General features: G+C 49.1%; 1 protein-coding gene across 3 annotated transcripts in view; it reads right to left on the minus strand.

The window, feature by feature from the left end:
- MAN2C1 (mannosidase alpha class 2C member 1) overlaps nucleotides 1-15,270 on the minus strand; it is a 217,636-nt gene that overhangs the window by 35,409 nt on the left and 166,957 nt on the right. For all 3 annotated transcript variants that reach the window (XM_075345663.1, XM_075345662.1, XM_075345664.1), the window contains 4 exons: nucleotides 6,242-6,336; nucleotides 4,744-4,848; nucleotides 4,516-4,672; nucleotides 4,011-4,154 (listed from right to left, as the gene is read on the minus strand). In XM_075345663.1, the coding sequence (XP_075201778.1) occupies nucleotides 4,011-4,154; nucleotides 4,516-4,672; nucleotides 4,744-4,848; nucleotides 6,242-6,336 (501 nt within the window). The remainder of the gene's footprint in view (nucleotides 1-4,010; nucleotides 4,155-4,515; nucleotides 4,673-4,743; nucleotides 4,849-6,241; nucleotides 6,337-15,270) is intronic.

Genomic DNA, 15,270 nt, shown 5'->3' on the forward strand with positions numbered 1-15,270 from the left:
CCCCTGTCTGTAGTGAACGCTGTTTGTCCAGCGGAAGCTTCACTATCGCTGAGAGAGTATGAAACTCCATACCAAGATATGTCAGTGATTGGGCCGGTGTCAGATTTGACTTTGGAAAATTGATGATCCACCCGAAACTCTGGAGAGTCTCCAGAGCAACGTCCAGGCTGCGTTGGCATGCCACTTGAGAGGGTGCCTTGACCAGCAGATCGTCTAAGTAAGGGATCACCGAGTGTCCCTGAGAGTGTAGGACTGCTACCACTGCTGCCATGACCTTGGTGAAGACCCGTGGTGCTGTCGCCAGGCCGAAAGGCAGTGCCACGAACTGAAGGTGTTCGTCCCCTATGGCGAAACGCAGGAAGCGCTGATGCTCTGGTGCAATCGGTACGTGGAGATAAGCATCTTTGATGTCGATTGATGCCAGGAAGTCTCCTTGGGACATTGAGGCGATGACGGAGCGGAGCGATTCCATCCGGAACTGCCTGGTTTTTACGTGTTTGTTGAGCAGTTTTAGGTCCAGAACAGGACGGAAGGATCCGTCCTTTTTCGGTACCACAAACAAGTTGGAGTAAAAACCGTGACCCTGTTGCTGAAGAGGAACAGGGATCACCACTCCTTCCGCCTTCAGAGTGCACACAGCCTGAAGAAGAGCATCGGCTCTCTTGGGGGGCGGAGATGTCCTGAAAAATCGAGTCGGAGGACGAGAGCTGAACTCTATCCTGTAACCGTGGGATAGAATGTCTCTCACCCATCGGTCTTTTACCTGTGGCAGCCAGGTGTCGCAAAAGCGGGAAAGCCTGCCACCGACCGAGGATGCGGTGTGAGGAGGCCGAAAGTCATGAGGAGGCCGCCTTGGGAGCGGTTCCTCCGGCGGTCTTTTTAGGACGTGACTTAGACCGCCATGAATCGGAGTACCTCTGATCCTTTTGAGGCCTTTTGGACGAGGAGAACTGAGACCTTCCCGCGGGCCGAAAGGACCGAAACCTCGATTGTACCTTCCGTGGTTGAGGTCTGTTTGGTTTGGACTGGGGTAAGGATGAGTCCTTTCCCTTGGATTGTTTAATGATTTCGTCCAATCGTTCACCAAACAGGCGGTCGCCAGAAAATGGTAAACCGGTTAAGAACTTTTTGGAAGCGGAGTCTGCCTTCCATTCACGTAACCACATGGCCCTGCGGACTGCCACCGAATTGGCGGATGCTACCGCCGTACGGCTCGTAGAGTCCAGGACAGCATTAATGGCGTAGGACGCAAACGCCGACGCCTGAGAGGTTAAGGACACCACTTGCGGAGCAGATGTACGTGTGACTGCATTAATCTGCGCATGACAAACTGAGATAGCTTGGAGTGCCCATACGGCTGCGAATGCTGGAGCAAAAGACGCGCCGATAGCTTCATAGATGGATTTCAACCATAGTTCCATCTGTCTGTCAGTGGCATCTTTGAGTGAAGCCCCATCTTCCACTGCAACTATGGATCTAGCCGCCAGTCTGGAGACAGGAGGATCCACCTTAGGACACTGAGCCCAGCCCTTGACAACGTCAGGGGGGAAGGGATAACGTGTATCCTTAAGGCGCTTGGAAAAACGCTTATCTGGACAAGCTCGGTGTTTCTGGACTGCCTCTCTGAAGTCAGAGTGATCCAGAAACATACTCAATGGACGCTTGGGAGACCTGAAACGGAATTTCTCCTGCTGTGAAGCTGACTCCTCAATTGTAGGAGCTGGTGGAGAAATATCCAACACCTGATTGATGGTTGCTATAAGGTCATTCACTATGGCGTCACCATCAGGTGTATCCAGGTTGAGCGCGGTCTCAGGGTCTGAATCCTGATCTGCTACCTCCGCATCATTATCCAGAGAGTCCTCTTGCTGAGACCCTGAACAATGTGATGAAGTCGAGGGAATTTCCCAGCGAGCCCGCTTAGGCGGCCTGGGACTGCGGTCCATGTCAGAGACCTCACCCTGGGACCCATGGTTCGCCCCAGGAGCACTCTGCAGCTCCAAATGAGGGGGGCCTGGGGTCAATGATTGAACAGTGCCCGGGGCCTGAGTTACCGGTCTGGACTGTAAGGCTTCTAGTATCCTAGCAGACCATTTATCCATAGTCTCAGACAGTTTGTCAGCAAATACTGCAAACTCCGTCCCTGTCACCTGGACAGTGGTAGCAGGTGGTTCCACCTGGGCCACCAGTAGCAGAGGCTCCGGCTGAGTAAGTGCCACAGGGGCCGAGCATTGCACACAATGAGGGTCAGTGGAACCTGCCGGTAGTATAGCCGCACATGAGGTACAGGTTGCAAAGTAAGCCTGTGCTTTGGCACCCTTGCTATTTGCAGACGACATGCTGTTGCCTCCTCTGAGTACAATCCAAGAGGGTATATAGCCAAAAATCAACAGTGCGACCGTACAGTGTAGATGTATAGCATATAAGCATATATATATATGTACACTCCGGCACTCAGTGGGGCCAGCACCTCAGGTGCTGCTTACCGACCGCTCAAAGCGGTTGTGTGATCACCAGCTTCCCTGCCTGGGCCTCCCAGAGCTTTCTCTCCTCTCCAGCGTCAGAAGAGCTGACAGGAATGGCTGCCGGCGTTCTGTGGGGAGGAGGGGGCCGTGGGCGTGCCCTAGAAAGTGCGGGAATCTGGAGCCCCACTGAGCTGAATGAGGGGGGAGGAGGATACAGAGTATGCTCCAGCCCTCAGCGCTGACGTTCTGTGCAGCGTCCCGCCCTTCCCCTGACTGACAGGCCTGGGGGCGGGAATATGCGCTACTAGGCCGCAAAAGCCGGGGACTAAAGTTATAAGCGCGGCCGGCATATAAGCGCGGCCGGCGCGGTAGTCCCCGGCGCACTAACACACCCAGCAGTGCTGCAGTGTATATGGTACCAGCGCTCCATGCGCGGTCCCCACGGGGACACAGAGTACCTCACAGCGCGGCCTGCGCGGTAGTCCCCGGCGCACTAACACACCCAGCAGTGCTGCAGTGTATATGGCACCAGCGCTCCATGCGCGGTCCCCACGGGGACACAGAGTACCTCACAGTAGCAGGGCCTTGTCCCTGACGATAGTCGGCTCCTGTCCAGCAGATTCCCCAGGGGCTGCGGAGGGAGCACGGCCTCTGTGCCTGGAGACTGATTAGGATCCCACTTCACCCAGAGCCCGTTAAGGGATGGGGAAGGAAAACAGCATGTGGCTCCTGCCTATGTGCCCGCAATGGGTACCTCAACCTTAACAGCACCGCCGACCAGAGTGGGGTGAGAAGGGAGCATGCTGGGGGCCCTATATGGGCCCTCTTTTCTTCCATCCGACATAGTCAGCAGCTGCTGCTGACTAAGATGTGGAGCTATGCGTGGATGTCAGCCTCCTTCGCACAAAGCATAAAAACTGAGGAGCCCGTGATGCACGGGGGGTGTATAGGCAGAAGGGGAGGGGCTTTACACTTTTAAGTGTAATACTTTGTGTGGCCTCCGGAGGCAGAAGCTATACACCCAATTGTCTGGGTCTCCCAATGGAGCGACAAAGAAAGGGGGATTGATGCTTGTGACTATGTATAATTTAAATTTCTATGCAATTTGTATGGATTCCTTCTATTTATACTCAAGGGTCCCTTTCAAGGGGAGTTATCAGCTGATTCAAGCTGCCCCATAAAGCTGAAGAACATAGGTAGAAAAGAGTCTCTGCTGTGACCCCTGGAGAAGTGCGGGCAGGCTCTGATTCATGATGCCTGTGGTTTGGACATCATGAATTATATGACAGGTTCCTTTCAACAAACATGTTGCCATATATCTTTCAGTATAGGGAAATATAACGACCTCAACCATTCAGCACAAAATGGAGCAATAAACACAAAAGCTAAAAACTGGACCTCCATATGAAGAGAGTTGCAGCATTATTTTCTCTAAGTTATGGACTTTAAACACTATACGGCACTATAAATCTTGCACGGTGTCTGTTATTAAATAGCTAATATATAACACTAGTATACTATACTACAAACTGTATGAAGACCCACCTCATATCTGGCCCAATCCCAAGAAGTATTGCGATGAGTCGGTCTCTGTAAATGTCCGAACTGAATCTCATATGTTGCATTTGTACTGTGAACTGTAGTCGGAAACTCAACTTTCAGAAACTTATGAGCCTCATTCCAGGTTACCTATAGCAAAGCATAAAGACCTGTATGAAATATAGATTAACTTCAATATATAAAAGAAGAAAAGACATGACAATCAATCACCTGTGGACTGTATTAAGTCAACATTAACCCCATAAACATGACTTTTGCAGTTAGTGACATGGATAAGACACTGATTTCCACAAGGTAAATATATACAAGATGAAAAGGAAAATAGATAAATCAGTCTCCAACGGCTGTCATTCGTAAAAACAGCCAAAAAATGGCGTTATTAAATTAATTAAATCTGAAAAATCCAGAGATTGTTTCTCGTTGTCCAAAAAGATTTGGTCTGGAAAGCAATGCAGATCCTTGTTCTTGGGTGTTGTACTAGTTACATTACCTCAGTATTAAATCGGATGTATGGACTTGAAGCCTCGAGGATAATCTTCTGCACAATGGTACTATGATCGCTGATTTTCAAGCTAAACGTCACAATTCCTCTTAGTCCTCCTTTATTGCTGATCTCTGTTTTAGTCAAGACACTTGTAATGGGTTTCCTACAATGAGAACATGACAGAATACAGTAAAAAGTACCTTACATGGCCCAAGCAAGACTACTGAAAGGTACCTGGTCTCCAGGTGATAGTCCATCACATCCCAGGCATCCCAATATAAGGGAATGTCATCAAACATCACAAACTGGTTCCCGTAACAAGCTTCAGGAATGGACTCTCTGAAATAAGACCCATAAAGTTAGGGAAGATTAACAGATACAATGTTTTATTACAGTGCAGGACTTCAAGCAATTAGCAATAAACAAGTCAATTTGCATTATTCCAGAGGTAGTCTGGTCCTTCATGGAATCTGGTCTTCACTTCATGATGTAGTAGGCCTACTAAGCCCCGGAGGTGCCCAGAATCCTGGGTGAAGAAGTGAAGACCAGCTGCCATGGAGGAACGGACTGGGGCACAAATCGCTGGAAAGTGATCATCTCTTCGTGCAATATATTTGAGGTAAAAAAGAATACAAAATAGGTCAATAGAATATTCTTGGTGTCTGTTCAGTTTTGCTTTTGTATTAATAACCAAACAATTTTTTTTAAAAAAAGTGGCACTCAACTGGTCAGTAAAACCTTAAGCGACCTCAAAAATGGTGAAAATCGTTCACCATGGAGAGGTCGTCCCAAAACCAAAAATCGGTAATGGTTGATTATCGATGTGGTTCGTCGCTCCTGCGGCAGCACACATCGCTGTGTGTGACACCGCAGGAGCGAGGAATGTCTCCTTACCTGCCGCCGGCCACAATGCGGAAGGAAGGAGGTGGGCGGGATGTTACGTCCCTCTCATCTCCGCCCCTCCGCTTTCATTGGCCGGCCGCTTAGTGACATCACGGTGACGTCGCTGTGATGCCGAATGTCCCTCCCCTTGAGGGAGGGATTGTTCGGCAGTCACAGCGACGCCGCCTACCAGGTAAGTGCATGTGACGCTGCCGTAGCAATAATGTTCGCTGCGGCAGCGATCACACGAAATCGCATGCACGACGGGGGCGGGTGCTTTTGCGTACGATATCGCTAGCAATTGCTAGCAATATCGTAGCGTGTAAAGCCCGCTTAAGAGCTTGAGGAAGGGGAGTGTACGGCTCCTTTCACATTGTGCTGGTGCTGTATGGCGGCCGTTGTTGTGGTGGTTTTTTGTCAGTGGGGCCTGAAGGCATGGGGCCTCTGCCTTGCAGCATGATGTTGTGAGACACCAGGTCACCTGCCCTGCTGGTGCATTGCCGCCGCAGTGATAGTTGGTGGATGGCACCGCATCTTCAAGGGATAGATTAGGGACCCACTCAGAGGTTCGCCGTGATGTGGAAGTGGGCTTCTCATGTCCAGGTATTTCATTTTTGCCTAGCAGCTTTAGATCAAAGTATGATTTTGGGATGTGCGATTCATGTATTTTTCTACAGTTGTTGCATAATTCTATGATTGTAACTTTGCTTAATTTTGTGTAAATATCTGTAACATTACAATGTTTGAGAGCACAATAAGTTGCGGATGGTGAAAAAGTGTTTTCATTGCCCACCGATAAGACGTTTGGGCTATACAACCTTTATAAAGTACCAGCTCTATACTACATTACCTATTGGAGGTTAAGAGCTTCAGAGAGGTCAAACGTCCCATCGAATCAAGTTTGGCCCGAAGGATTCCATTCCCCATAATTACTGAACCGTCATCCTGAAAAGATAGAGAATAACGCTAAAATCTTATAAAAGTGCAGTTGATGGAAACCGAAGCTAATATCATTCATAAACGTGTACAAATGTTTCTGAAGGCTGAAACGTCTGCAGCTATGCAAGCCATCATGGGACAGGCATCTTTCTGAACCTATTGTCAGTAAATAATAAATGTTTCATTAGGAGAACTGGAGACAATGTTTGCAATGAAAGACAGAATAAGTGAAATTAAAGAGGTTATACAGAATTAGAAAATCATGGCTGCTTTATTCCAAAAAACAGTGATCAGTTTCTGTCCACAGTCAGAGTATAATGTTACAGCTCTGCCCCATTCATTCCATAGGAGAAGAGCATTAATACCACTTACAACTTCTGGACTTGTGCTGCACTGTTCTAAAAGCTATAGAATATGAAGGCAAAAAGGCTCTGAAGACCAGAGCCAGGACGACGGATTGGCATTTGGTTAAGTCGCTACCTTCTGCCTACCTGAGGGGGGTGCATTTTTACAAAAATTGCTGAATGCCTTTTGCCTCAGGCATTCAGCATACTGGCACCTGTGGTGTGCAGACACAATGAGCAGTGTTAGTGAGTCACTGACACCATTCACCCCTCTCTCTGCCTGCATCCCCCTGGTGTTACCTCCCCTCCAGGGGTGTCGCTAGGCACTTGCAACTTAGACCTGTGGTCCGAAACATAAGTGCATTCCTGAATCTCCTCTTAGTTTATTTTCTTGTAAAAAAAATAAACCCTTTATTACTTGCAAATGCAGCTATGCACACAGGCAAGAAAATTATAATAATAATTTTTATTTTTATATAGCGCTAACATATTCCGCAGCGCTTTACATATATCAGGAACAATGTCCCCATTGGGGCTCACAATCTAAAGTCCCTATCTGTATGTCTTTGGAGTGTGGGAAGAAACCAACGCAAACAGGGAGAACATACAAACTCCTTGCAGATATTGTCCTTGGTGGGATTTGAACCCAGGACCCCAGCGCTGCAAGACTGCAGTGCTAACCACTGAGCCACTGTGCCTGATACATCCCTGCGTGGTGCTTGCCATATAATTTTATGAAGCTTCTCACTATCTGGTCTTCCTTTTTGGTGCCAATTACAAGAAATTTCCCCTTCAATGTGCAGAGTGGCTGCAGTGTCAGTGTCCATGAGGGGGAAAGGTGGTTAGGGCCATGTATGTAGAGAGAACAAGACAGCTAGTGCGAGGAGAGAGGAGAAACTACTGTAGAGAAGGGAGACACTATACCCCAGACGTATACTGTACAAAGGAGAGGAACTACTGTACAAAGGGGAGAGGCTACTGTACAGAGGGGAGGAGATATTGGGGAGAGTACTAGGTCAAGGTGAGAAATATGTCACCCATGAGGAGAGAAGCGTGGAACAACATTGCTGCGGAGAGGGGTGAAACATTACAGTCTTTCTCCTCTGTGGCTGCCATTCACACACAGGAGCGCCCTCCCTCCTGTAATGTTCCCAGTAGCCTAGCAGTCAGGAGAGGGAGGTGTGAAGGTCTAAAAGGACGGCTCGCTCAGGTTGCTCATTCCCAGCTACACAGATCCCCCAATCTTCAATGATTAAGAAAATAGTGAGTATATGTGCAGTCATGACTGAAAGTCTTATGATCATTGATAAAAATTAGTAAAATTTTTATCCATGATAAAATGCCACGCTCCATGCCACGCTGCATTGATGCAGTAATTCATGCAAAAGGAGCCCCGACCAGGTATTGAGAGAGCATTTACAGTACAGACTTTTCAGTAGGCACCAACATTTCTGAGTTTAAAATCATTTTTTTCAGTTGGTCTTATATAATATTCTAATTTTCTGAGAATGACTTTAGGGTTTTCATTGGCTGTTCATTAACAGAAATGAACACATGAATAGATCACTGTCTGCAATGACTATATAATATATGCGTTTCCTTTTTGTATTGAATTACTGAAAAATTTATTTTTTGATATTTTAATTTATTGAGATGCACCTGTATACAGTTAGGTCCAGAAATATTTGGACAGTGACACAATTTTCACGAGTTGGGCTCTGCATGCCACCACATTGGATTTGAAATGAAACCTCTACAACAGAATTCAAGTGCAGATTGTAACATTTAATTTGAATATTTGAACAAAAATATCTGATAGAAATTGTAGGAATTGTACACATTTCTTTACAAACACTCCACATTTTAGGAGGTCAAAAGTAATTGGACAAATAAACCAAACCCAAACAAAATATTTTTATTTTCAATATTTTGTTGCGAATCCTTTGGAGGCAATCACTGCCTTAAGTCTGGAACCCATGGACATCACCAAACGCTGGGTTTCCTCCTTCTTAATGCTTTGCCAGGCCTTTACAGATGCAGCCTTCAGGTCTTGCTTGTTTGTGGGTCTTTCCGTCTTAAGTCTGGATTTGAGCAAGTGAAATGCATGCTCAATTGGGTTAAGATCTGGTGATTGACTTGGCCATTGCGGAATGTTCCACTTTTTTGCACTCATGAACTCCTGGGTAGCTTTGGCTGTATGCTTGGGGTCATTGTCCATCTGTACTATGAAGCGCCGTCCGATCAACTTTGCGGCATTTGGCTGAATCTGGGCTGAAAGTATATCCCGGTACACTTCAGAATTCATCCGGCTACTCTTGTCTGCTGTTATGTCATCAATAAACACAAGTGACCCAGTGCCATTGAAAGCCATGCATGGCCATGCCATCACGTTGCCTCCACCATGTTTTACAGAGGATGTGGTGTGCCTTGGATCATGTGCCGTTCCCTTTCTTCTCCAAACTTTTTTCTTCCCATTATTCTGGTACAGGTTGATCTTTGTCTCATCTGTCCATAGAATACTTTTCCAGAACTGAGCTGGCTTCATGAGGTGTTTTTCAGCAAATTTAACTCTGGCCTGTCTATTTTTGGAATTGATGAATGGTTTGCATCTAGATGTGAACCCTTTGTATTTACTTTCATGGAGTCTTCTCTTTACTGTTGACTTAGAGACAGATACACCTACTTCACTGAGAGTGTTCTGGACTTCAGTTGATGTTGTGAACGGGTTCTTCTTCACCAAAGAAAGTATGCGGCGATCATCCACCACTGTTGTCATCCGTGGACGCCCAGGCCTTTTTGAGTTCCCAAGCTCACCAGTCAATTCCTTTTTTCTCAGAATGTACCCGACTGTTGATTTTGCTACTCCAAGCATGTCTGCTATCTCTCTGATGGATTTTTTATTTTTTTTCAGCCTCAGGATGTTCTGCTTCACCTCAATTGAGAGTTCCTTAGACCGCAAGTTGTCTGGTCACAGCAACAGCTTCCAAATGCAAAACCACACACCTGTAATCAACCCCAGACCTTTTAACTACTTCATTGATTACAGGTTAACGAGGGAAACACCTTCAGAGTTAATTGCAGCCCTTAGAGTCCCTTGTCCAATTACTTTTGGTCCCTTGAAAAAGAGGAGGCTATGCATTACAGAGCTATGATTCCTAAACCCTTTCTCCGATTTGGATGTGAAAGCTCTCATATTGCAGCTGGGAGTGTGCACTTTCAGCCCATATTATATATATAATTGTATTTCTGAACATGTTTTTGTAAACAGCTAAAATAACAAAACTTGTGTTACTGTCCAAATATTTCTGGACCTAACTGTATATGATGATTTTTGTGTCTATCCTGCGACAAATACAGCTTGCACAAACTGGTGGAGGTTCTGGGGACGTATTCATGTACTGAAAATGGTTCTAGTACTAAATTCATGTACTATGCATGGTGCTGGTGTTTTATTTGTGTACGGATGATGGTTCTCCTGATGAAAACATTACCAGAACAACCATTGCTACATGAATATGTAACCAGAACCAGAATGCGTCACCAGAACCACTAACAGTTTTCTGCAAGCTGTTTTTGTCAGTTGTGTGCATTGTCTGTCACCTAGGCCTCTCAAAGTCACTTCAAATATGACATGGCCCTAAAAAAATAGTTTTGCAAATTTTGTTGGAAAAAAAAAGAGAATTTTGTTTACTTACCGTAAATTCTTTTTCTTATAGTTCCGACATGGGAGACCCAGACCATGGGTGTATAGCTTCTGCCTCCGGAGGACACACAAAGTACTACATTAAAAACTGTAGCTCCTCCCTCCGAGCATATACACCCCCTGGATGACCAAATCTAGCCAGTTTAGTGCAAAAGCTGAAGGAGGACATCCACCCACAAGTAGAGATAGAGTAAAACCCGGAATAACCGGAACCTCTGTCTACAACAACAGCCGGTGAAAACACACGGAACAAGAACTGCCAACAGGCAACAGGGAGGGTGCTGGGTCTCCCATGTCGGAACTATAAGAAAAAGAATTTACGGTAAGTAAACAAAATTCTCTTTTTCTTCATCGTTACTTATGGGAGACCCAGACCATGGGACGTCTCAAAGCAGTCCATGGGTGGGAAATAAACAGAAAACTGAGAAGTAGGCAAAACCTAACTTCACAAATGGGCGACAGCCGCCTGAAGGATGCGTCTGCCCAAGCTCGCATCTGCCGAAGCATGAGCATGCACTTGGTAGTGCTTCGAAAAGGTGTGCAGACTAGACCAAGTGGCAGCCTGACAGACCTGCTGAGCCGTAGCCTGGTGCCTGAAAGCCCAAGAGGCACCGACAGCTCTGGTCGAGTGCGCCTTAATCCCCGGCGGGGGAGGCACCTGAGAACATTGGTAGGCATCGGATATGGCCGACCTAATCCAACGAGCTAGGGTCGGTTTAGAAGCCGAGAGACCCTTGCGCTGACCTGTGGTCAGCACAAAAAGAGAGGTGCACCGCCTAAGAGCAGCTGTGCGTGACACATAGATCCGGAGCGCCTGCACCAAATCTAAAGTATGCAACGCCTTCTCAAAGCGATGCACAGGGGCCGGACAAAGGGAAGGCAATGAAATGTCCTGGTTAAGGTGGAAAGGAGACACCACCTTAGGGAGAAAGTCCGGAGTCGGACGGAGAACCATCTTGTGTTGGTGAAAAACCAAAAAGGGTGACTCCGAAGAGAGCGCAGCCAAATCAGAGACTCTCCTGAGAGAAGTTATGGCCACCAGAAAGACCACTTTCTGTGAAAGACGAAACAAAGAAACCTCCCTAAGAGGCTCAAAGGGGGGTTTCTGTAAGGCCGTGAGGACCAGATTAAGATCCCAGGGATCCAGAGGCCGCCGGTAAGGCGGAATGATGTGAGATGCGCCCTGCATGAAGGTGCGCACCTGGGCCAGTCGGGCGATACGCCGCTGGAACAACACTGACAGAGCCGAAACCTGTCCCTTGAGGGAATTGAGGGATAGTCCTAGCTGCAGACCGGACTGTAGAAAGGACAGGATGGTCGGCAAGGAAAACGGCCAAGGAGCATGGCCGGAAGAGCGACACCAGGACAGGAAAATTCTCCAAGTCCTGTGGTAAATCCTGGCCGAGGAAGACTTCCGAGCCTGAGTCATAGTGGAGATGACCTCGGAAGGAATGCCTGAAGCCGTCAGGATCCAGGACTCAAGAGCCACGCCGTCAATCTGAGAGCCGCAGAATTCTGGCGGAAAAAACGGACCTTGTTAGAGAAGGTCTGGGCGGTCCGGGAGATGCCACGGCACCTCTACGGACAGACGGAGCAGGTCTGGGTACCAAGCTCGCCTGGGCCAGTCTGGAGCAATGATTATGACCCGACGGCCCTCCATTCTGATCTTGCGCAGGACTCTGGGCAAGAGAGCTAGAGGGGGAAACACGTAGGCCAGACGGAACTGGGACCAATCCTGAACCAGCGCGTCCGCCGCCAAGGCCTGAGGATCGTGGGAGCGAGCCACGTAAACCGGGACCTTGTTGTTGTGCCGGGATGCCATTAGATCCACTTCCGGAGTGCCCCACTTGCGGCAGATTGACCGGAACACTGCCGGATGCAGGGCCCACTCGCCGCTGTCCACGGTTTGACGGCTGAGATAATCTGCCTCCCAGTTTTCTACGCCTGGGATGTGGACTGCGGATATGGTGGACTTGGAGTCCTCCGTCCACTGAAGGATACGTTGAACTTCCAACATTGCTAGGCGGCTGCGAGTCCCGCCCTGGTGATTGATGTAGGCAACTGCTGTCGCGTTGTCTGACTGGACTCGAATGTGCTTGCCCGCCAACAGGTGGTGAAAGGCTACGAGAGCTAGGAGCACAGCTCTGATTTCCAGCACATCGTCCGAATCAGCCCTCTCGATCAAAGTCCAAGTGCCCTGTGCTCGGTGGTGGAGAAACGCTGCTCCCCAGCCGGATAGACTGGCATCCGTGGTGAGAATCACCCACGACAGGGCCAGAAAGGAGCGTCCCTGGGACAGAGAGAGGGGCCGAAGCCACCACTGAAGAGAGCTCCTGGTCTGTGGCGACAGAGCCACTAGCCTGTGCTGCCTCCCAGCAAAGGGAACCGCTTCCATTGACGCCACCATCTGACCCAGGACCTGCATGAGGTGCCTGATGGAATGACGGCGGGGCTTCAACAGAGAGCGCACCGCCAGATGAAGGGACTGCTGTTTGACTAAGGGCAGCTTCACAAGTGCCGGCAGAGTCTCGAATTGCATCCCTAGGTACGTAAGTTTCTGGGTCGGGGTCAGAGTGGACTTGGGCAGATTGACAAGCCACCCGAATTGAACAAGCGTGGCGAGAGTGAGCGAGACACTCCGCTGACAGTCTGCACTGGATGAAGCCTTGACTAGAAGGTCGTCCAGGTAAGGAATCACTGCCAACCCCTGGAGGTGCAGAACCGCAACCACTGCTGCCATGACCTTGGTGAATACACGAGGGGCCGTGGCTAACCCGAAGGGGAGAGCCACGAATTGGAAATGTTCCTCTCCGATTGCAAAACGTAGCCAACGCTGGTGTGAAACTGCAATTGGCACATGCAGATAGGCATCTCTGATGCCGATGGATGCTAGAAAATCTCCTTGGGTCATTGAGGCAATGACCGATCGCAGAGATTCCATGCGAAAGTGCCGCACCTGAACATGCTTGTTGAGAAGCTTGAGATCCAGGATGGGCCGGAAGGAACCGTCCTTCGTGGGGACTAGGAAGAGGTTTGAGTAGAAACCTCTGAACCGTTCCCGGGCGGGAACCGGTACAATTACTCCGTTGGCCTGCAAGGATGCCACGGCCTGATGAGAAGGCGGCGGTTTTGGAGCAGGGGGGAGTGGACAGAAAAAATCTGTTTGGCGGGCTGGAAGAAAATTCTATCCTGTAGCCGTGGGAGATGATATCCCGCACCCACTGATCGGAGACGTGTTGAAACCACACGTCACCAAAGTGGGAGAGCCTGCCACCCAACTGGGTTTTCGATCCTTGGCTGAGTTAGTGGACGAGGCTGAGGGCTTAGAGGATGACCAGTTAGAGGAACGAAAGGAACGAAACCTCGACTGGTTCCTGCCCTGGACAGGTTTCCTGGTTTTAGTTTGTGGCAAGGAAGTACTCTTCCCGCCAGTAGCCTCCTTAATTATTTCATCCAGTTGTTCACCGAACAGCCGGGACCCAGCAAAGGGGAGCCCAGCAAGGTACTTCTTGGAAGAAGCGTCTGCTTTCCACTCTCGAAGCCACAAGATCCTGCGGATCGCGAGGGAATTAGCGGAAGCCACCGCCGTGCGGTGAGAAGCCTCCAGAATGGCAGACATGGCATAGGATGAAAAAGCCGAAGCCTGGGAAGTTAAGGCAACCATTTCGGGCATAGAGTCCCTGGTGAGGGAATGCATCTCCGCCAGAGAAGCAGAGACGGCCTTAAGAGCCCACACTGCTGCAAAAGACGGGGAGAACGAGGCCCCTGCCGCTTCATATACAGATTTGGCCAGAAGGTCAACCTGGTGGTCAGTGGGATCCTTAAGAGAGGTGCCATCGGCCACAGATACAACTATCCGGGCTGAGATTCTAGACACCGGAGGATCTACCTTTGGTGAATGAGCCCACTCCTTGACCACCTCTGGTGGAAAGGGAAAACGGTCATCAGAACTACGCTTTGGGAAGCGTTTGTCAGGACAGGCCCTGGGCTTGGTCACAGTGGCCTGAAAACTGGAGTGGTTAAAAAACATACTCCTTGCTCTCTTAGGTGAGGTAAACTGGTGTTTTTCTACCAGAGAGGCTTGTTCCTCTGACACTGGTGGATTGAGGTCCAGTACGGAATTAATGGACGCAATCAAGTCACTAACATCCGCATCACCTTCAGTTAGATCAATGGGGTACATAGAGGTAGCGTCCGAGTCCACAGTATAGGCATCCTCCTCGCCCTGCGATTCAGCTCGTGAATCAGAGCCGTGGGACGAGGAAGGAGAAGAGTCCCTGCGTCTCCGTTTAGGAGGACGGGGTCTGGGAACAGATGAAAAATCCTCTGTGAGCTCTGCAGAGAGAGTCGGAGCAGCAGAGGCGCCCTGAGAAGGGGGCTGATGCATGCTCAGCAGAGTCCGGGACAGCTGTCCCATGGAGTCGGCAAATGACTGGGAGATAACTTTAGAAAACGAAGTTACCCAAGCCGGGGGTTCAGCCACTGGGGCTGGGGCAGCCGGAGGGACCCCTGGGGAGACTCCAGGCTGAGGCACCACCATGTTAGAGCAGGCATCACAATGTGGATATGTGCTCGGTTCAGGCAGTACGAGCTTACATGCAGTGCATATAGAGTAAAGCCTTGCAGCCTTGCTCCTAGTGAGAGACATGCTGCTGAGGTGGAGGTTCTGCAGTAAAGAACACACTCCTTCAGAATGACCCCCAGAGAGTGTACAAGAAAGTCCACAACCAGAGGTTGTGGCTTACCAGACAGTTTTGTGTGCCCTCCGGATTCCACAGCTTGGACCCCCAGACAGATGCAGAGCTGCAGCAGCTAGCGCCGATCAGTGTGTGAACGCTGATAAAATGGCGCCAGAGTGAGGAGGGGGGGCGGAGGTTTAGTCCAAGAGCGGGA

This window comes from Anomaloglossus baeobatrachus, chromosome 4 (genome assembly GCF_048569485.1).
Source record: "Anomaloglossus baeobatrachus isolate aAnoBae1 chromosome 4, aAnoBae1.hap1, whole genome shotgun sequence".
Classification (NCBI taxonomy): domain Eukaryota; kingdom Metazoa; phylum Chordata; class Amphibia; order Anura; family Aromobatidae; genus Anomaloglossus; species Anomaloglossus baeobatrachus.